The following is a 22566-nucleotide window of genomic DNA, read 5'->3' on the forward strand; positions in this document are numbered from 1 at the left end:
CCAAAGTAGTGTGTAGCAGTAAAAAAAGGAAGAAAAAAGAGCAAAACCTATTCAACCACCAGGACCTTCTTCCCCCGGATACGAGATGCAACCCACGGCAAACAGGTTGGCTCAAATTGGAGCTACTGTGAAAGCCTTCAGCTACACTGATATCAAGCAGACGCACACCACACCCCCAAAAGTGGTGCGCATCCGCAAGAGACCAGTGCACCCAGTCTCGGGACGTGGACCCAGCTTTCATGGAGACCAGTTGTGATACACTTACCAACCAAGAAGTTCTTTTATTTCCTGTGGCCTGAAAATATATTACTAATTAGTACATCAATTGGAAATTTCGACATTTTACCGAAATTAAGCTAGCGATTTTTTACTTCAACCTTATGATTTCACTGTCATCGATTATCTATTAACAAAAATTAAACCATTAATGGTAATTTTTCAATTTTTTAATAATTATTCCAATTGTCTATGATATTATGATTAACAAAAATTAACTTACATGTCCGAGATCTTGTACGTACTGAAATAATAATTTTTAATATTACGTTATCATCATAGATAAATTTCTCGACATGTTCGTTATAGTTTGTTTGTTTTTTTGAATAATTAACGCCTTGTTAATAGCCAGGGTCATGTAAGGACGGCCTCCCGTGTATGCGGTTTGCAGTATATGTATGTAGTGTGTGGTGCGTGTTTTTGGAGACTGTTGTATATTCGTGTTGTGCCTTCTTGTATATTGGAACCCTTTTTATAGACTTTGGTGTATCTTGCCCAGGGTACAGAAACCAGAGTCTATCTCACAGGGGCAAGCGTTCAACAGAAGGTTAAAAGTTAGGCGGTGTCAAGGGAGTTATTTTGAAGGGGAGAAAAGGTAATATGCTAAATATAGTCACCTTTTACGATCATGCAATAGGGGACGCAGGTACAATTCCAACGCCCTACCTGCACGACTGATGTTCGTAATACATTTCGTGAGGCAATTTTGATAGTGTCAATATTAATATTGAAATAATTTGTAAAACTTAATAAACCTACCTTTCTGACACCCTCCTTTTACTGAAAAAGATTAAGTGAGATGTAACTCTTATGAAAAGGGAATGTAATGAACACGTAACCAGAAAAATACCTTTTATACAATCGAAACTATTCAACAAATGAAATAGCTATACGTTATTGAGAAACCTGTTACTTGTTTAAGGGAAGGAACTCTTCAAAGTGATCAACATTTAAGATGTGATTCCCTTCTTTTGCAAGTTACCTCCCCTTGTTTCACCATCTCGATTAATGAAAAAGGCTAGTTTTGATTCCTTGCTTTAAAGTTGCATGTGTATTGATTATATGTTGTTTGTTTTTGGCCATCTTAGAGGTCGCACATACTGAACTGAGACAAGAATATTTTGAAGGTGTGATTGGCAATGTGGTAATTCAATTTTGTTAATTAACAATGTTTGAGTCAACGAGGCGAAAGGCAGTTATATATAGCTTTACGTTATTACATAACCCGTTACCTGATATCTAGTGATTTCGAACGTGTACAATCTTGTATATGTCACTATTGTAATATGAACTGGAACGACGATTTTTATTGACTAGAAATTCATTGTGACGTCATGCTATATCATTTGAAATGGAGCTGATATTGATACATATGTAGTCATCAGCCCCTAGTTATCATAATTTTTGACTAATTTTGAATAACATTTAGAAATACATGTCGCCAAGTAGATTCTTACAAGCATAGCCTTTTTAGCATGATAAAACGGTATTGATAATACGTTAAATCTATCTTTTTATAAAAGGTGTTTTCTATCGTTAATTCGTATCAAAGATCATTAAAATATTTGCAATAAAACAAACCTAAAGAATTCACCATCAAACAATTAACAGAATGCTTACCTGGCTGATGGATTCTCTAAACTGAAATAGAAATATAAATCGTATAAATATAAGTTCATACAATAGAAAATATTACTTAATCATACTTTGCTTATCATTGGAGGGTGAAAGCAAATTTACAACATCGCTCATTAAATTCCCCGATTACCATAAGATGCTTATTTAAACAAACACAACCATAAATCAGCCTGCCAATATTTCAATAATAACAATTAATTAAAAAAGTAATAAATAGTAAATAAATAGTGTGAGGTACGAGTTGTCTCAAACAATAACATACCCTTAGTCGATTGTCAAACTTTTCGACCGCAATTTCGATTGCCACCTCGAAAAGCTGATATATCCGACGTTTCGACCGTGCATGTGATTGCATATAATATCCCCTTTTGATACGTCAGTGTTATGTTTATGGCTACATGAGTCTATCTGATAAAGTATCTTGTGCTTATAACCATTGTTTAAACACTGGGGTTGATTTAGTGCACATAGCATGTTGGGTCGAAATAATCCGCCATATACATCAAACGGGCCGAGACATTTCGTACCTGCGCACTATAGATGTAAACAAACATGCAGACGAACATGTTGTGTTAGTGTTATTTAGGCCATGGGCTAGGAGGGTCCCACATGCATCCCCCCCAAACCTCCGAACCAATATTTTTCTGAACCCTTATGACCCACTGATCACAAATCAAAATGTTAACATTGCGTAACTTGGGATGAACTTCCGGTTATGACGTCATAAAGATGGCCGCCATCTCGAAATTGACTGAAAATTGAAAAATAGTCATAACATTGACATTTTTCAACCGAAGTAGACAAATGAGGTATCAAAATGACCACAATTGGACACAAATACATATCAGGACCAAAAAATTCAATATATGTAGTGATTTCTACGTAGGAAATGAAAAATATCTGATATTAAGCTCAAACATGGTGATTTTTCAGCAAATTTTTCATATTTGGCTTGACGCAGCAAAAATGTTTCTCAACAGCAAACTTTTATTTCTAATAAGTTTTTTGACCATTAATCAATCAGTTTAAGCAACAAAAACAACAAAAACCAATGTTAACATCGTTTAAGTTCCGGTTATGACGTCATCAAGATGGCCACCATCTCGAATTTCACTGAAAAATTAAAAATAGTCATTACATTAACATTTTTCAACTGAACTAGACAAATGAGGTATAAAAATGACCACAATAGAAAAACAAATACATGTCAGGACCAAATAATCCAATATATGTAGTGATTTGAAAGCAGGAAATTAAAAAATACGATTTTAAGCTAAAAAATGGTAATTTTTCAGCATTTTTTTCATATTTGGCTTGACGCAGCAAAATTGTTTCCCAACAACAAATTATTATTCGTAATCAGTTATTTGACCTCTTATCAATCAGTTAAAACAACAACGACAACAAAAACAACAACAAAAATATATAGAAATGCAAAAGAGAATTGTTGTTATACCATTATTTGGTTTACAAAACATCACCGGATGCGGCATATGATTGTTATTTTTTTCCAAACCACTGACACTACAGTTTCCTGGTGTCTTGGAATTTCCTGAATATAACATTAGCTAGTGACGATTTATATCTAACAAATTTGAATTTAAAGTTGGCTGAATATCTAAGTACGACTTCATAATAATCCATTTTCATGTTCGAAATATTGTAGACTAGTAGCCTCTCAAACTGAATTATTACAGCAAAACGCCAACTAATAGCTAAAGGGTATCAAATTACATTTCTGTAAATACCATGACACTTTTCGAAACGTGTTGTGTCTTTTAGAATGAGCACATCCATTGTTCATTTCCTGTGTATAACGTAAGGAAATATAAGATGGTTACTACAGTGTCACATATTTATTTCACTAGTTCTTAATGATAATCATTTTCATTGTGCGTGCTTTCTCGCAAGAGTGTCGTCTTCGACTTCGATGACCTGATGTGACATTACATAACCGGGTTACCATCGTGGTTCTAGCTTGTCAACCGTCCATGATTTAACATCAGAAACATCGAATTCAGGGATGTTGGAGTTCTTCCTGTTTCCAACCTAGTTTCACCTAGATTTACATATCGTATATGATGTTTCCAGACTTTCCCCCGGCATTATGGAAAAGACACCAGATGCACATTTTGCGGAGGGTAGGGTTGGTTCTCCTTAATTCGTATGAAGCACAATTCCTCATTCTTGTGAACCTCAGTGACCATAGGTGGCACAGGTGGATTCTTTGAGGTCATCGATGAGGTCTGCAGTGAAGTTTCACTCTTTGCCAACCAAGTCTGGAAAGCACTGTAGAGAACTTTTTACTGGATAGTCTTCAATGGTCTCTTTACGCATACACCAGATGTGACACAACCAGCACCTTCAAGGGAGTGGGAAAAGTCAGACCAATGAATATCATTTAACATTAATGGCCTCATTAGTGACCTCGATGATATCACCTGTGCCATTTATAGTTGCACGAGGGTCCACAAGATTGATGAATAGTACTTCATACAAATTATGGAGCTATGCGCTAAGGAGAACCAATTCCACCATTGGAAGAATGTGGATCTGGTGTTATTTCCATTTTGCCGGAGAAGTCTGGAACAGCATATACGTACGATATGTTAGAATCTGAAAGAGATCCCACATCCCTGAACCTGTTGTTCCTGATATGAACTCTGGCCATGGATGGGTCATAAAAGATGACAGGTTAGAACAACACTGGCAATATGGTGTCACTTCAGCTCATCGACATCGAAGACGACGCTCTGACTTTCAACGAATTGGATACTGATATCTTGATTACTCTGATTCTGACTGCATGTGCCAGCTACCAGATATGTCGAGTCTCTTCAGTGGAAAGTGCAGTGAGACGAGAAAGCACGCACAATAATAATTGTTATCATTGAGAACCAGTGAAAGACATATGTGACACTGTAGTAACCATCCGACATTTTGCTTATGCTATGCATAGGAAATAAACAATGAATCTGCTCATTTTCAAAGACACAAACGTTTTGGAAACTGTTAATGATATTAACGGAAACACAAGGTTAGCTTAGGTTACATTTGTTACGCTATCAGTAGGCGTTGTGCTGTGATAATTATTTTTGAGACGCTGCTAATCTACACAATTGAGGGTATAACAATAATTCTTTTTTACATTTTCTATATATTTTTGTTGTTGTTGTTGATGTTTTTACTGATTGATAGGAGTTTATATAGCTGATTACGAGTAATATTTTGTTGTGGGAAACTTTTTTGCTGCGTCAAGCCAAGTATGAAAAATTTGCTGAAAAATCACCATTTTTGAGCTTGAAATCTTATTTTTTTCATTTCTTGCGTACAAATCACTACATATATTGGTATATTTGGTCCTGATATCTATTGTGGTCATTTTGATACCTCATTTGTCTACTTCAGTTGAAAAATATCAGTGTTATGACTATTTTGCATTTTTTCAGTGAAATTTGAGATGGTGGCCATCTTGATGACGTCATAACCGGAACTTATATGATGTTAACATTGGTTTTTGTTGTTTTCGTTGTTTAAACTGATTGATAAGTGGTCAAAAAACTTATTTGAAATAATAGTTTGCTGCTGGGAAACATTTTTGCTGCATCAAGCCAAATATGAAAAATTTGCTGAAAAATCACCATTTTTGAGCTTTTTGAGATTTTTTCATTCCTGCGTAATAAATCACTACATATATTGGATTTTTTGGTCCTGATATGTTTTTGTTGTCCTATTGTGGTCATTTTGATACCTCATTTGTCTACTTCGGTTGAAGAATGTCAGTGTTATGACTATTTTTCAATTTTCAGTCAAATTCGAAATGTCGGCCATCTTGATGACGTCATAACCGGAAGTTCATTCCAAGTTATGCAATGTTAACATTTTGATTTGTGATCAGTGGGTCATAAGGGTTCAGAAAAATATTGGTTCGGAGGTTTGGGGGGATGCATGTGGGACCCTTCTAGCCCATGGCCTAATCTCGGACTGACGAAGGCCCTATAGTGGCTGAATATATATTCCATAGACATGATTTTGATTTTACTTTGAATTTATTTTGGCCTTTATTTCGGATAATTAATATACTAGCTTTTACCGTTTTTACCTCATTATGAAAAAAGTACCTAACACCAGGCAAAAATAATAACTTAATGACAATTAAATAAAATAAGTACATGATGACCTTATAAAAATTCAAAATATTTAGATCTTGACTTAAAGGACATCATAGAGATAAAATGTTGCTGGACTTGTGACGTATTAATAAGGAGAGGATATGTTTTAGGGAGATTTTCCCCTTCCTGAGGACAACACTTGTTTACAATAATAAACATTATCATGATTAGGGTTGTGATAGCGGTTTCCTAAGTTATTTTAATTTACCTACCTCTGTAATATATTCTCTAGTTCTGTTTCAGATCTAAGTTTGTGATTATGATTTATTAGATAATTTTACTTACCTCTGTAATATATTCTCTAGTTTTGGTTTAGATCTAAGTTTGTGATAATGATATATTACGTATTTCACTTACCTCTGTAATATATTCTCTAGTTCCTTTTCAGATCTGTTATAGAAACCAAAGTAAAACATGTGAATGGATAGATCATGAAAAGTGAAAAATGCTTAAAGAAAATCTATCATTTTTGTCTTTAAACTTAATTAATCACTAAAAACTGTATTTTTAGGTGACAAGTGATATCGTTTGAAAATAACCACAATAAAACATCAACGTTGTAAAGATTGGTGTTTATAAAGTATTCCCATTTATGTATAGTATCCATATCGAGCATACCTGCGGCCGATCTGGAAAGTCATGTTTATTTTTCTGTTCAGAATTAAATTAAATGCTACACTAAGATACTGTTATAATTGGACCCCTGTATTTGGGATCTTATACATGCTATTTATCGATTGCTGATTTTGATAATACGGCAATTAGTGCCACAGCTAGTAAACGTTATTGTCTTATTTGTAGGAATTTCAGACATTGTATTAAACACATTTTTTTAAAAAGTAATTCGTCAACATTGTTTGAATGTGACAATCATAAACGATAATTCACTAGTACATTCTACTTACTTGTTCTGACTTGATTTCCAGGTGTTCAAGCTAAAACAGAAAATTACACATTGAAACGTTAATGTAACATTTGATTTTAAACTTCAAATGTCTTACATTGTAATCATTTTATCATACTAATACACTGTACAGTGAATGAAGATGTAACCTACATTCATTTTGATGCTGATTAGATACTTACCACGAGGACCAATCTTTTAGGCATTTAATTCTGAAAGAAAAAAGTTTTATGCTGCAATTTAACATTATAAACTAATATATCATTTTACTTTGTGTTTTTGCAATATACCTAGAATATAGAATTTTGTAATCATATTTAGGATTTCAAAAAGGAAACTAATCTCGAAATGCAGAATTAGGTCAACAAGATTAGATTTTCAATTTCGACAATATTTCTTTGTTATTATATACATCAAAATGATTGGACATCAGGCAACAGCAGTCCTTACATGAGAGTTCATTTCATATACGATTTTTTGAACCGATTCTAAATTTTTTTTATTTTTGATAGCCTTGGCGCGCAAAAAATCAACCATGGAGAAGAGTTAAAAAGACATCACACGATGGACATCATAAGACAGCATAAAACAAACTTGGTATCGGTATAAATAACAATATATCTTATTTCCCATTGTAATAACAATAAAGACTTTGATACGTAACCAATTAAATACCTACCAAAACCCTTTAAGTTACTAGTAGGAAATGAGAGACAGGCTGATACACACCTTTCATAATAAAGGATTTACACACACACACTTCAGCAAAATGTAAATGGTAACACCATACAGCGGATACAACGGTATCATACTCACATGCCTAAAGCTTGTCTGAAAGACAGAAAGCAAAATCAAATCTACGATACATTTACTCATATGGATCTGTTTCCATAATGTGCACATTATATTCCGGAAAAAAAACCGCAAGCACTTTGTAATAAAAAGTAGACACTTACCTTGACCTTTGGACATGCAACTCAAGTAAATGTTCCTTAAGTCTATAAAACAGAAAGTTATAAATATGCAAATTGTTATCATGAAATTATTAATTGTATTAATATTAAATGTAATTGTAAATATGTAATAGTTCGTGTCTAAAATTGTATTAACGATTCAATTCCATAATTCGAATATATCTATTTTATGTAATTTTCGGGTAAATTTCTATGATATGCTATATTCGAACCTACTAGCTTTATATGTTATAGGTTATACGAATTCATACCAGTTAATGTGTACGTACTGGGTTTAGTTTTAATCTGCTATTATACATTGTACATATCAAATAACTGACATTTCATTTAAAGTTTACTTATTTTATATCCATAAATTTGAATACACAGGTACTCTATATGCTCCCGAGTATTTGTAAGCAGTATATTTATATATACAATGTAACACTTACATATATCTATAAGCATTTGTTACAAACTATAGTACCGTATTCATCAATTGTATTCTATTATTCTCACCTTTTAAGTCCTTCTTTAATATTCGGAGACGCAGTAACATTTCTGAAACCACAAAAAAGAAACTCCAACCAAATGTTCCTTCACTACCATTTTAATCCTTAATACGAATTTAAATGGATTGGTTTGTTATAAAAAAAAACATTGTCTTACATGCAATTTATTGGACTAAAAGCATTTTTTTCTAAGCCAACACCCGCTATATATTTATTTTGACAAGAAAGCTATTGAATTTGAATAACATTTTCCTAGCCCTTGACCAAGGTATCATATCTGATATCTAATCAATTACAGTTGTTGGTTTCTCTTGCCATCCTACCTCTATACGGACTTCATATATCTATATATGGTTAAACGTTGTCTTTATACTTACTGATCACGAGATTTGTTGTCAATTCTGTGAAATTATCAAGAATAAAATTAAAAGACATGTTTGTTTGAAATGGTATATTTAGTTCCGAAAGGTTACAGTTTAAATACAGTCACTCGTGTAGTTACAAATTAATTAAATAATAGATGTGATGATAAATAGGTATGAATATTCATCAACACAATAAGTAGAACTTACAAATCTACGTTTCAATAAAAATAAATCAAGCCTGTCTAAAAACAATCAATGGAACAGTATAGGCCTATATAGCCAAGTGCTCCTCTTACACTGGACAAGTTTTGTTGTAATTGATCATTTGGGACACTTATTAAGCGGTCTATCTACAGAGGTGGTCGCTAAGAAGAGTACCTAAGAAAACTAACTTTATATATCGTTATAGAAAGGAAATAGTCGTGAAAGATTAAAACATAAAAGATACTCACTCATTGATCAAACTGCATGCGAGCTGGTACCTGAAAGTCAAAAGACCATCTTTTATCATGAAACAGTTTATCTTAGTCTTGATCTCTTCGCAAACAGATCAAACAAAAAGTAATTTTGATCTTAGAAACACCATATAGCACATAATTTAGATGTCGTGTTCTAATTATAAGATTAAAACACAATTAAAATATCTTGATTTAAGCACAGCTGTAGCATATTTTTCATTGAAATAAATCTATATTTCCCCTAATTTCAAAAGAATTTTCAGAACATGGTTTCCGAAACATTGGAAAATTCCACTTTTATATCTAATTTCCTTTTATATTAGATTCAAAATTTGATAAAGATGATATAGTATACTAACGAATAGTCGACGTCTTCGGAGAATGACCTGCAAGAAATTAATATCATTCATATCAGCAAGGTTACTTCATTCACGTTAAAAGAGCTTGTATGTTGATGAGCGCCATCACAACCTTAGATATCACATTCATACACACACAAATTGACTGTAAGTTAAAAGATACATAATGTAAGTATTAACAATAACAAATGGATAAAAAGACAGGGTCACCTGCCCGATCACGTGGGTTTTCTCCGGGCACTCCGGTTTCTTTCCACACTAAGACCCCTCACTCGCTTACATCCGGGCCATCTACAGTGATTTGCATAAGTTGTATAACTTGTTTCGTAATCGATGTAAAATAAATAAAGTTTATATATTTTTATATGAAAAGACTTACCCATCTTCAAGCATTCTGTTAAAAATGAAGAAAAAACACTTGTAAGACCAATTATTAAAATGTGAAATAAAATCCAGTTAAACTCATGTATCAGGCAATTATTTGCACGCTGGATAATTTGAAAAATAATAACGGTGCGATTGAGCACTTATATTTACATATCTATCTAGGAGCTATGAATAAAATAGCTTTGAATAAGTTATCAACAAACGTTTGAAAATAGTTAAAAAAAACACTTTCTACTTCAAGTAAAGTTCGGAACGAAGTCGACTTATGAATGAACATTTACATTAAACTGTTACTATAATAAACCATTGTTATGGATATGTCTATACGTATTATTTACAGATAAAATTAATGACACTTCCAATAATAAATATACTGATTCATAGACTGTAAGGATTTTATATAAAACAGCCATACATACTTCTGAAGACATCCGTGCTGGTCCTTCAATCTGAAAAATGATGGATTACGGTTGTTCCAATTACATATGTATTGTCATTGTCAACATATTATTTTCCTACCTAACTTACTTTATAAACAAGTGATAGTTTTATGTACGAGAACATGTCTTTATATTTACATTATTTACATTCTAAATTGCCTATGTCATACCAATGTTGATAGCTACAGTTTCTCAATTGTCAAGATTGTTTCTATTGAAACTTTCCAAAAATGTCAGGTAGGTTCGCCAGCTGTTATATCGTTCATGCTTATTTGTAGACAAAAGGTGGCCTATTAATTGTGTTATACTTTTAAAAGGTCTGGAACGTTTAGTATAGGAAACAAAACTAAAATTAAACACAGAAAAAATATATTTAAATGCACACTTTAATTGTAGTCATTATAAAGTAATAAGTATATTACTATGCAAAACCACTTAAATTTATAAAGCTTATAAGAAATTATTAATTCAATTTCATTTTAGTAAATATATAAAAAAAATACTTCAGAGACTTTCTGCATACATTTTAATCGTTTAACAAATGATTACAAAAATTATAGCACAATACACAGAGCACCGTGGTCTAGTTTATGCACGCAAAGACGACAAAATCACAATCGAAACCTACGTTTTCGGCAAGGTCTTTTCAATACTGTTTTAATAAAAATACAAATTAACAAGCTTCGTTTAAAATGTAAGACAATAACTACGCATGTTTGTTCTCATGGAATTCATCATTGGAAGCAAAATTAATAATAAGTTTTGGACATAGGAAATGTAAATCAACTTGGCGAGTCAACTAATCACCAACATTTTTGAAAATATTGTCATCTTGCTGGTACCAAACCGTTCAATTAATTGGCTTTAAAATTATCGGTTCATAACGTACAAAATGACGCCGCCGTATATTACGTCGCATTTTTTTCAGAGAGAAAAAAGTCCACCATTAAAAGTGGAATTACACGTAAAATGGCTTATCTAATAGTATTAACTTTAACTTTAATAGGTTTTTGTTATGGAGATATAACATAAAATATCTGAGTGTAGTTTCATTATAAACAGATTCGGTTTATTTAGAGTACACTTAGAATTTGTGTTATATCTCTATAACAAAGAATATATTCAAATAAAGATAAAATATTATTACAGAATCAGAAACAATGCCAAATTCCACTAATATACACAGAATATTCAGTAACCACTTCCACTTTTATACCTAGTGGAGCTGTAATATTGGTAAGCTTTTACCTATCTTTTAAAACATTAAATTACAGCTGTTCATATATGGATAGTTTCTGTCAGTTAATATGTCTATCTCAGTTTAATAACAATATCACTCATTAAGACACAGCAACAACCAATAGACACTTACTCTGCGAGGAACCCATCCCTAGATAAAAAAAATTACATCCATAAACAGTAACACGACAACCTGTTTTCCCCTTCCTTTTCCCTTTCTCTCTATTTTCTTTTACTTTGGTGTTTTCCCGACTCCTCTATCGTGTGAACACAAAAGTTCATTCAACACATTCTTTAAAATATCAATTATTACGTTCCAAATAATTATCTGGTAATTTGAATACCCCGTCATTAATTACGTCTAAATAGGAAGTCTTATAAAAATGAATTATCCAAGCTTTAATAGCTGGATGTAAGAATCCATGATATCAGTATAGTGTTGAATAACGTACAATTATTGGAAGACATGTCACAATTATGACGGAATATGGCCAATTATAGTACTTTCAGTGGTATTGTGTTGATGTTTCATAGCTTAAGATTTGATATACTTTCTTGTTGAGGAAGACTTTTTCTTTCAAATGGTTTGCAGATGTCCCCTGTGATATCGGCCATTGTTTCTAAGGAAGTATATTATTTGCCAATAGAAATAGTCATAAACAACACGTGGAATTATTGTATGTGGATATTACGTCGTGAAAGTTGATTTTTTTTGCTTTTTTTTCTTCTTGGACATACGCATATATTTATATGCTGACAATTTGCACGTCTATAACATGTTGTCATGTGCGTGCATTGTTTTGCATTGGGCTTGTAGTACAAGGTTGCGCATTAAGTCAAGTGTTGAAATGAAATCGGATTAGATAATTAGCGCGCCCTTTTTTACCCACCAATTCTAACCTTGGTAACAACATGTTTTTAAAACAAAGGAGAGACCGATCGCACAGGGGAATTTGAACCATTTGAAAGATTATGTATTTATTTCATTACGAAAGTGTTTTAAGTCTATCACTGTCACACTCAAAAGTGAAGTTATTACAATGTAATTTGATAAGGCTTCCAATAACTATTTCTTTAAATACAGCTCACGTTTTTCATTCATACCATATTTTGGTTTCCGATGGAATCTTCGCTATTCTGTAATAGAAGCACATACATGTGTTACTGATAGATAGGCAATACGTATTTTCAAATAATAAAAATAAAAAACAATCAAATAAACAAACAAACAAACAAACAAAAAACAACAGAACAACCCGCCCCCCTTTCAAATACGAAAATCGTCCATCACCTACTACCCAATGTTTTTACCCAATGTTTTGTAACTCGATTAAGTGTTCGGATGGGTGCATTCGTTAGTAAAGCATTATAAGCTTCAGTGAAGTGGTAAAATAGAACAGGCATGTAGATATACTGCTGCTAAACATTGGCTAAACAATTGGCCCCTACATAACGTTCACAAAGACAGTAGTATTTTAATACCATTAGCTCATTATGATATTTCTATCATATGTCGTTTCGTTTTAATCAAATAACTATAATGTAGTATCTACCACAATAGAAATTTATGAGTTGGTGTCAGAATGCCAAACTGTTATAATAGCTTACCTGGAACTCCAGTCTTTCAGCTGATTAATTCTGAAATATTCAAAGCAATATCTATATATAAATACCAGTCATGCTTATTAACCCTTATTATCATTTTTGTAACTCGATCTGGACTTATATACCGACACAATTTTAAATGTTAGTATGCAGTCCATTGCAGGTATAAACATTAGTTTTGTTATATATCCGTCCTTTACTCAATGACTACACATATATATATTTAGATACCTACAAGCATATGGCTGTAGAAATATCCATGTTCCTTGTCTGCTATACTTTACTGACTGTACTGAGTAATACATATATTTAAGTATATTTCTATGTGATACCTGTGATTAAAGTTTTGGTTAGATAAATAAACATGTAAATAATGTGGAAGAATAGATAACATATTTACAATGTACTTTTGAATTTAAAAGCAACGTATCAACGAAGGATATCGTATATAAAGTTAAAGATACTCCACCGCTGACAAATGGTATTTTTTCACTATCAAAAACAGGAGCAGACGATTTAGTACTTTTCTTCAGCTACAAAAGCTACTTACTTTACACAATTACCAACATTGAAAAGTTTGAGCTTCTAATTTTACTTCAAGTTAAAATATGAAAAATAATTAATTGCATCCCGAAAAAATTCCGTGGCACTATATCCTATATGGAATGAAGTACTGATTGCGCATGCACTAAAGGCAAAATGAATTATTTTATATTAGTTTTTGTGTTGATTAGACAGATATATACACGATTACACGCCAATTACTGTTCAAATGATGAATATTATTTATGCTCTGTCTGCGGTGGAGCATCTTTAAATGAAAATATTCATTCATTTGACTAATTTTACACAATGATATTAATATCAATTCTGAAACATTTATTTTATGATCTTCGAAACATGTAAAACGAGAGATATTTACATTTTTGCTGCATCAGGTTCGCTTCCTCTGTCGCCCCTAGAATATAAAAAGTATACGAACGTACATTATCACATCAAATCTGTTAGACGTGTGATATGGCTGTTGTCCTATCCTTAATATATACTTTTTATTGCGCAAACAGTTTTTTTTAGAGAATTGATATCTACTAATATCTACACCATTTATAGTAACAACAGTTTTCATTAATAGTTTATGATTATTAAATTTCTATTATTTTGTATTATATGCATATAGTTGTACGATAAACAAAATATTGTTTAAACTAAAGATGAATTTACCTTGGTGCTTCGGCCATTCTTGATATCCTTTCCCCTAAAAACTGAAATTTCAAATCAACAAGATTAATATATTGCACAAAACAATCAATTATATTACTCTGGATGCTCAATCTGTGTAAAGGCAGTTTCTAGGCAACCCCATCAATGACAAAGAAAAGATTTTAAAAAATGACACTGAAGCTTGTTTGGTTTTCAATCCAGTATTATTACAATGCACTGCTGATTATTAAAGCAAAATGTTACATAAAGTATTTGGGAACGCCTAGTCTACTCACGAGTTAAGTGCAGTGCGGATAGATTCAGAAAATTAATATTGACTCGATATTTAGATATTTTGTGCTGAAATACATTTATATGTGATATCAAAATTATTTGGTTTGTTGGTTTACGTCCTTTAAAGCTGTGGTCTGTGTCTCCTGGTATTAGTGGTGCTTTTGTACTTTTTATAGTGTTATCATGAAACTTTGTAAACAAGGTAAACATTACATTGAATATAATTATAAACATATCTGATGCTAAGTTACTATTAGATGTTTACATCATTACTTACCTTTTAGTGTAATTTATTCCTCTCTCAAACACATAGCGTCCTCTTAGATATCACCTCACCGCCATTTTGTCTGTCATTACTTTACAACTAAACAGGAAGTAATAGAACAAATGTAAGAAGATAATTAACCCCAAACAAATGTCTCAAACCATTCCACACCAGTGAAGGTAGTCAATTTGATAAACACTATAACGTTGGTTCATATAGGTCTCACAGCTACCTAGCCATACTATTAATATATCAGGCGTTTTTAGTTATTTTCTTTTCATATTATCAATGTGTGTCTCCTACACCGAGTAAAAAAAACCCACCTATTGGCAACTTCATACACTAGCTCATAACTTTTTTTGTATATTTGAATACTATAAGACTGCAAAAAACAATGTGTATTGTTTTCGATGATAAAAAAACAATTAACCTCAATGGATGCTTGCCTTTTGTCTGTAAATTGAAGGAGATAACAGTAATATCATTATAATAATATCAACATACATGACACTGATACCTTTCCGTCTCTAAAGCTAACAGTGCTTTATATAAAGTGTTATGTGTATTGTGGATCAATGTTACGTCAACTGCTATTGTGAAAAATGGCGCCAAAGTCTGGTTATCATATATTTGCTAAATTATCATATATTAAACTTGTGTGGTTTATCTCCTTTTGGACACACTTTCAGTATGTAAGATATGGTAACATCCTACCAATAAAATTGCCAATTTATGTGTTAATTACATGTTACATTTCGTCCCTGTAAGTCCTGCCATTTAAAACAACATGCATTATAACGTTTAACAAATTAGTATTAACAAACAACAAATCAAAACATTTCAGATTGATCATTGATCTGTATTGCTGCCAGTACACTGTACGTTATGTTAAGGTTTTAGACTGTTTTAAAACTAGCGGTATTGTGTATACCTGTGTATCAGTTCTTAGGTGTACTTTAACATGACTTAGTTGATGAAAATGGTTGAGGGTTTAGGGTTAGGTATATATTTCTTTCACTTAATAACCATGCTATTATGTCACATTGAAAACAACATGCATGACTAAAGTGTCCTCGTATGTAAAACAATTATTTGAATTAATTTTGTCATGCATCACGCATATATTATGACGTTGCATTGGGTATAAACCAGAATTAATGGTACATTTAAAGATGCTCCACCACCGACAGAGCATAAATGATATTCATCATTTGAACAGAAATTGGTGTTAAATCGTGTATATATCTGCCTAATTAACACAAAAAATTATATAAAATAATTTGTTTCGCCTTCGATGCATGCACAATCACTACTTCATTTCATATAGAATATAGTGCCACAGAATTTTTTCGGGATGCAATTAATTATTTTTCATATTTTTAACTTGAAGTAAAATTAGAAGCTCAAACTTTTCAATGGTGATAATGGTATAAAGTAAGTAACTTTTGTAACTGAAGAACAATACTAAATTATCTGCTCCTGTTTTTGATAATGAAAAAATACCATTTGTCAGCGGTAGAGCATCTTTAATAGGCAGTGTAAAATAACAATGGCTCCAGATTTAAATCATGTGTAAAGGTGCTGATTGGCTGCCAGGAGGCTGGAAACATATTTTTTCTCATATCAAAATGGAGAAATATCTTGATTGTAAAATTATCTGGTTAAAGATATTAAATAAAATCCATTGGGTGAGTGCAAATTCATGTTCTATTTCTCATATTTTATGGTAATTACCGCTGGTGCGTAATTCGCGAAGAAAACCATGAAATCCTTCACAATCATAGATCTGAAATAAGTAAAAGGCTCAAATAATGTCGCTTTCATGTACATTGCATTATCAAATAAACCATTCCTATCGTTTTGATACCGGTGAAGCGGAAACAAAACTTAGCTTTAAAAAGTAAAATTTCCAGTAAAATTTCCACTAGGTCTTCCCTCTATATATAGGTTTACAGCATATATACTTTAACCTTATAAATTGTGGTTTCCACCAACGAAAATACCTCCAGAATTGTTTTTGCGGAAAACCCAGGAAAGTGTAATGTATGAAGATGTATGAAGCGCGCGATTTTTGCTTGGAAAACCTGGTCAGCTGGACTACATGTCATTATAAAAAGGTAGGTGTAATAAGGTAGGTTGTGTTTAAGTTATTCTATACAAGCATGAAGACTGCCATATTCCTGGTCGGTCTGTTTCTGAACATCGGTAAGTGGGTTCTTTTAAGATTTAAAAGTAAACATTGTCAATTTGCAAATTATATTTTCCAATATTAATATAAAAATATATCCAGAGATTATACAGATTAACAAACCAGTATTAATACAATTACAACTATTAACAAATCAAAACATTTCAGTTTGATCATTGATCTGCATTGATGCAAGTACACTGAGCGTAACGTTAAGGTTAGACTGTTTTAAAACTAGTGATATTGTGTATACCTATATATCTGTTCTTAGGTGTAGTTAACTTTACATAACATAACTTAGTTGATAAAAAGTATCTATGCATCGGGCCTAACCTTAAGTATAACTATTGAGTCTTAGATTTTTGTTGTTGTTGCCATTATGTTTATGTGTGTCTATAGCATGTACATGAAGCAATTGTTTGACCGTATTCGACTTTACCAAAGCTTACACGTCAAGTTATATTTGATATTGTCATGCAAATGGCGGTTATAGATTATAGCATGTAATAGCATACATTCCAACATATACCAATGTGGATATAGGCCTATATATTCAATGTTATAATGATATCTCAACATAGTGGGAATACTGATATTTAAGGGGGAAAAGTTAAATTTGGGAGTTAAAAAGCATTTCCAGAAGTATATGATTGTTTTGCCCAAAATATAATGGTTGAACATTTTGTCTCAAAACTAACTATAGTCTTTGTTTCAAGTTCAGTATTCCTAAAAGTATATAATTGGAGTGTTTGTAATTATTGAAATGCCTTCCTATATCCCATGTTTGCATGATACAAGGTCAAAAAGGACTCGGTGTGTATGCTTTGTCGAATCCTGTCAAACCAGCGCTACTTGTACATGCTAAATACACTAGTAAGCATAATGGTATTGTTATTTGTTGGCAGAAATAGGTACCGAACCCCGTGGAATTACTAAACTGTAATCAATCCTCGAATAAATTCTTTATTTCTAAAAACATTACGGTTTATCAGAAAAGGATTATTTACAGTGCAATGTTCAACAAAACCTATTTTAAGATATAATGATTATATAACACACACACATTCGTTCAACACGTACCATACCTTAAGGCTCTGTAAGCGACAATGGATGAAACAGGTAATTTGGTCCTTTGATATACAACAAAAAAGTCAAATAACTGCACACTCTGGTCGACTGTGTGGCTTTGAAGTTGGGCGTCGCTTTCTGTAATCTTCAAGGGAGACTACATGTATGTAGGCATGTGATTGGTCAGTTCTTTTCTTTTGAAATGCCTTCAGGGTTACGATGACATATCTTTATATGGATACAACGTCAATGATATAGCCATCCCTAGTTAACGAAGCTAAATGACACTTTCAACATAATGAATATTTCAAGATACCTGTATCAAATTCTCTTTACGTATCGTAACTTCCATTAAAATGTCTTGGTAATAAAGCATGAATACTTGTTTTATTTCGTATAACAATAATAAGAAGAAAGGTAATATTTCAGTTATCGGCATATATAAGTTTAGTTAAAGAAACTATTTGTAAGAACACAATTATATATATTTTACAGCGTTTTTGTCAATAAAATGCGCTCAAGCGGAGCCAAAAACGTGCAATGACCTTGATCCTTGCCATTGTTTGAATGGTGAAACTGGAATTTGCCTAAATCAACAATGTGAACCGTGCAAGTCGGGATCGGAAACGATCCGTTCGTAAGTAGCTTTGTTTTGAGATTTAGTAAAGCGTGCCTGCATGTGTTTTATCAGTTCTAGAGTTACCTCTCTTTGTTCCAAACTAAAAATGTTAGATTTCTTTTATAAGCTTGCAACAACAAAGCACATTTCCTTTACAGATAAGGTAAGATATGCTATGATAATTTTATTATTAGAGTGTCACACATTTTAAATTTAAACATACATCATCACACACATATATAACACATATTAAAATGCCCAGCTTTGTTGCATTAAACTTTCCTGAAATTTTATCAGAAAAGATAGTTTGACCAATAATTGCGCTGAAGTTAACAATTACAGGTTTGCTGAATTAAAAAAGCTCCATTTCATATTTCCCTTGATGTATTTGTTGTCGTATCTTTACTATATATCAGTATATAAACTATCCGCTGCTTATTTTATATCCATAGTAGTGAAAATGTACCACTATTGCAGACTCAAAACAATTCATTGTAACAAACGCTTTACTTTAGTCAGTTTTGTCATTGAAAATATAAATTACAGCCGACAAACGGATGAATGATGAGTTGTTTAAGTGGTTGCAGTGTTCCGTCTTTGTGTATTACACATGTATTTGCCTTTGCGGGCAGGCATTGTGACGTTTTCTGAGTGAAAATTTTGTCTTTTTTTATTAAGAATGTGACATCACGTTCAAATTATATGACGCAAAATAAATACCTTCCCACAAAGCCAGAAAATGTAATACGGGTTATGGAGTAGTATTATAATGAAGCAATTTGTATGCAATTACTGTGATCATCTTAATTGGATAACCATGAAATATTCTACCTTCAAAATCAATTGAAATCCCAACACCATATGAAAAAGAGAATCTGTGACTGTCCTATGCTAGATCTCTATAGACGATTGACATGTTCACAATTCTTTTGTTCTTTTTGACAGAAAGAGAACACCTTTTCCTTTCAGACGACGGAAATACTGTACCAGAAAAGGGCACTGTGGGTCTAAGTGCCATTGCAGGTTCAGACGATGTTGCTGTCCCTGGCATGTACGTACCAACAAAGAGATATTAACAAAAATGCATCGCAGTTCATATTTCAGTGACCATGTATGTTTGGTGGAATTACTAAACTAGCTACTTACCATTGAATCACATTATATACGGACGTTTTTGTCCGTCTACATAACCATTCTCAATACAAATGTACTAACGTATAAGTCTTGTTTAATCAATAAAGAGCACCACACATCAAGTTTGCTGATGGTGCTTCTAAGGATGTATACAATGAATTATGCAAAGAAATTAAAATTGAAACATCAAAATATTTTATAAATAACACATCATACTCACTCTCACTGTATTTTTTTCAGAACTGTTAAAGTACATGGCCAGCCTTTTCACATTCCTTGCTGTCGACGTCACTCAAACCAATAAAACGTTTACGATACTTACGTATGATTTTTTTCGTTCATTGCCCCGATTGTGACAGGCTTGGTATACATGTAGGTTACTTCACGAATGACATCATGATTAAATTAGAGTTAAGGATGTGTTCTTCTGAGGTTTTGGTCCCGTTGAATTCTCGTTTCGACAAAGATAAAAGAAGTTATAAGATTTTCAAATGCAATTTATTAATATCTGTAGCAAGTTGCCAAATGCAAATTACATTTTTAGTGGATTTTTTAACCGAGAATTTTAAGAAATGGTCCATTTGGCGGCCATTTTGAAATTGTCTTTTTTACGCTTTGAGTAGAGTATAACACGCGAGAAATATTGCGTTTGTATATGTATTGAACAGATAACTATCAAAGTTTGAAAATCACAGCATAACAATTTATCATAAATCATTTTCATATTCCTAAAGAGATTAAAGTTGTAGAACAGGAATGATAGTAATGAGTGTCACGGGTCTGACACATTGATGGCATCTGAAATACTTACAATCAGGCTGTTACTTAGTTCTCATCCCATAGCTGGATAAAACTGCTTCAATTAGAAATAGGTCTTTAAGTGTTCCGCGCCTCCTGGGTTAAATCCTGAAGAACTCGTGAACTATACATGGTGTCATCATGCGTGTATATGCACACAGCCAGCAGTGCTGTATAGATTATAAACAGAACATTAAACTTCTGTGGTTTTTAGCAAGAATCTTTTTATTTGCTTTTAATTTGTAGATTTGCAATCTGCTTACTTTAAAAAATACATATTATAAAGCAAACGTAACACTGTAAAAATAATACGAAATACATGTATGTTAAACCACAATGAGTCCCTCTTGTTAGGTTGATATAATTATAAGAATACATAAATAAAACGGCAGTTCCCGTGATTGTTTACATGGATGTCGACCCTCCTGTTTAAATCGAACGCTTGTTATCCACTGTAAATGTCTTTTCTTCGCCTTATACACGTTTAGATGGAAATGAACCTTCATTAATTACTGTACAATTACTAACTAATTAATAACACTGTAAACATGTGAAATGAAATTGTAGACCACACCTTGGCTTCATGGTTTGCCTATATATACTCCTTTCACTGCACTGTATATGTATTGACATTCTAAAATGTTGATAACTTAGGTGGTGAATACAATAGTAAACACTCGATTTGTAAGTATGAATATTACGGTAACTAAACAAGTCTAAGTATAATAAAAACTCTTTGTATGTAATATTACGGCACATATAACTTAAACAAGTCTAAGGTATATATAAACAAACTCGATTTGTAAGTATGAATATTACGGCACATATAACTTAAACAAGTCTAGGTATATATAAACAAACTCGATTTGTAAGTATGAATATTACGGCACATATAAATTAAACAAGTCTAAGGTATATATAAACAAACTCGATTGCTGCGATAATGGTGTAATACCCGTACAGATCGGAATAGATCGGAACAGTTCGGAGACCATACATTGTATAGTCTATAATACATATATCTTCCTGCCACATTGCGCTTCTGACATTTATGAAGTTATTGTGTTGATTAGAATATAGGATCGTCAAAATGTGTTTGATTCCGGACTAAAATTAAGACATCAACATAACATTTGTGAAGATCATCCTTGAAACAAATTCATATCACTACATACATATTTGTGTTTGAGTTCTCATATCACACAACATATCTTGTACAGTTAATTGTTTTTATGTGATATTTATTTCAAAATTTCATTTGATGAAAATTTTCAAAAATTGAAGATGAAGAAAAAAACAAGAAAGAGAAACGTATGAGAATGCAGGCTCATCATACTACTACCTGTTTTAAGGCACATCTCTCAACTTTTTTTAGACAAAATATAAGGAAACTTTTTTTCACTTCGATTTCGAAAATTCCACATGAAAAAAATCACGTCAATTTCACTTGTTCAGATTATTTCGTTGACCTCATTGTGAACAGATTTACATAGTGTATAATGGTTCGTTTTACGCGAAATTCACACTTCTTGATACAAACTTGTCATCCATCATTTTAGAAGAGAGTGTTTTGTAATGATAACAGTGTTTTCGGTAACGCTGTAAGAGGTACCGGATATTACAAGAGGAGATACTTAAACATGGCGGTGGAGGTCTCAATGTTTACTCAAGTGTCAAAATTACTTAACCCAG

General features: G+C 32.4%; 1 protein-coding gene across 1 annotated transcript; it reads right to left on the reverse strand.

The window, feature by feature from the left end:
* Positions 1 to 261: 261 nt before the first annotated feature.
* Positions 262 to 15896, reverse strand: LOC138330748 (uncharacterized). The gene is made up of 22 exons (XM_069278272.1): positions 15080 to 15896; positions 14530 to 14570; positions 14231 to 14266; positions 13312 to 13341; positions 12808 to 12840; positions 11837 to 11854; positions 11093 to 11116; positions 10444 to 10473; positions 10017 to 10031; positions 9638 to 9664; positions 9273 to 9302; positions 8833 to 8856; positions 8463 to 8504; positions 7947 to 7988; positions 7807 to 7821; positions 7173 to 7202; positions 6992 to 7021; positions 6444 to 6476; positions 1897 to 1917; positions 1036 to 1056; positions 500 to 520; positions 262 to 295 (listed from the first exon to the last, which is right to left on the reverse strand). The coding sequence occupies exons 2-22, from the start codon at positions 14544 to 14546 to the stop codon at positions 262 to 264; spliced, it is 573 nt and encodes a 190-aa protein (XP_069134373.1). The 5' UTR covers positions 14547 to 14570; positions 15080 to 15896.
* Positions 15897 to 22566: the final 6670 nt, after the last annotated feature.

This window comes from Argopecten irradians, chromosome 9 (assembly GCF_041381155.1).
Source record: "Argopecten irradians isolate NY chromosome 9, Ai_NY, whole genome shotgun sequence".
Classification (NCBI taxonomy): domain Eukaryota; kingdom Metazoa; phylum Mollusca; class Bivalvia; order Pectinida; family Pectinidae; genus Argopecten; species Argopecten irradians.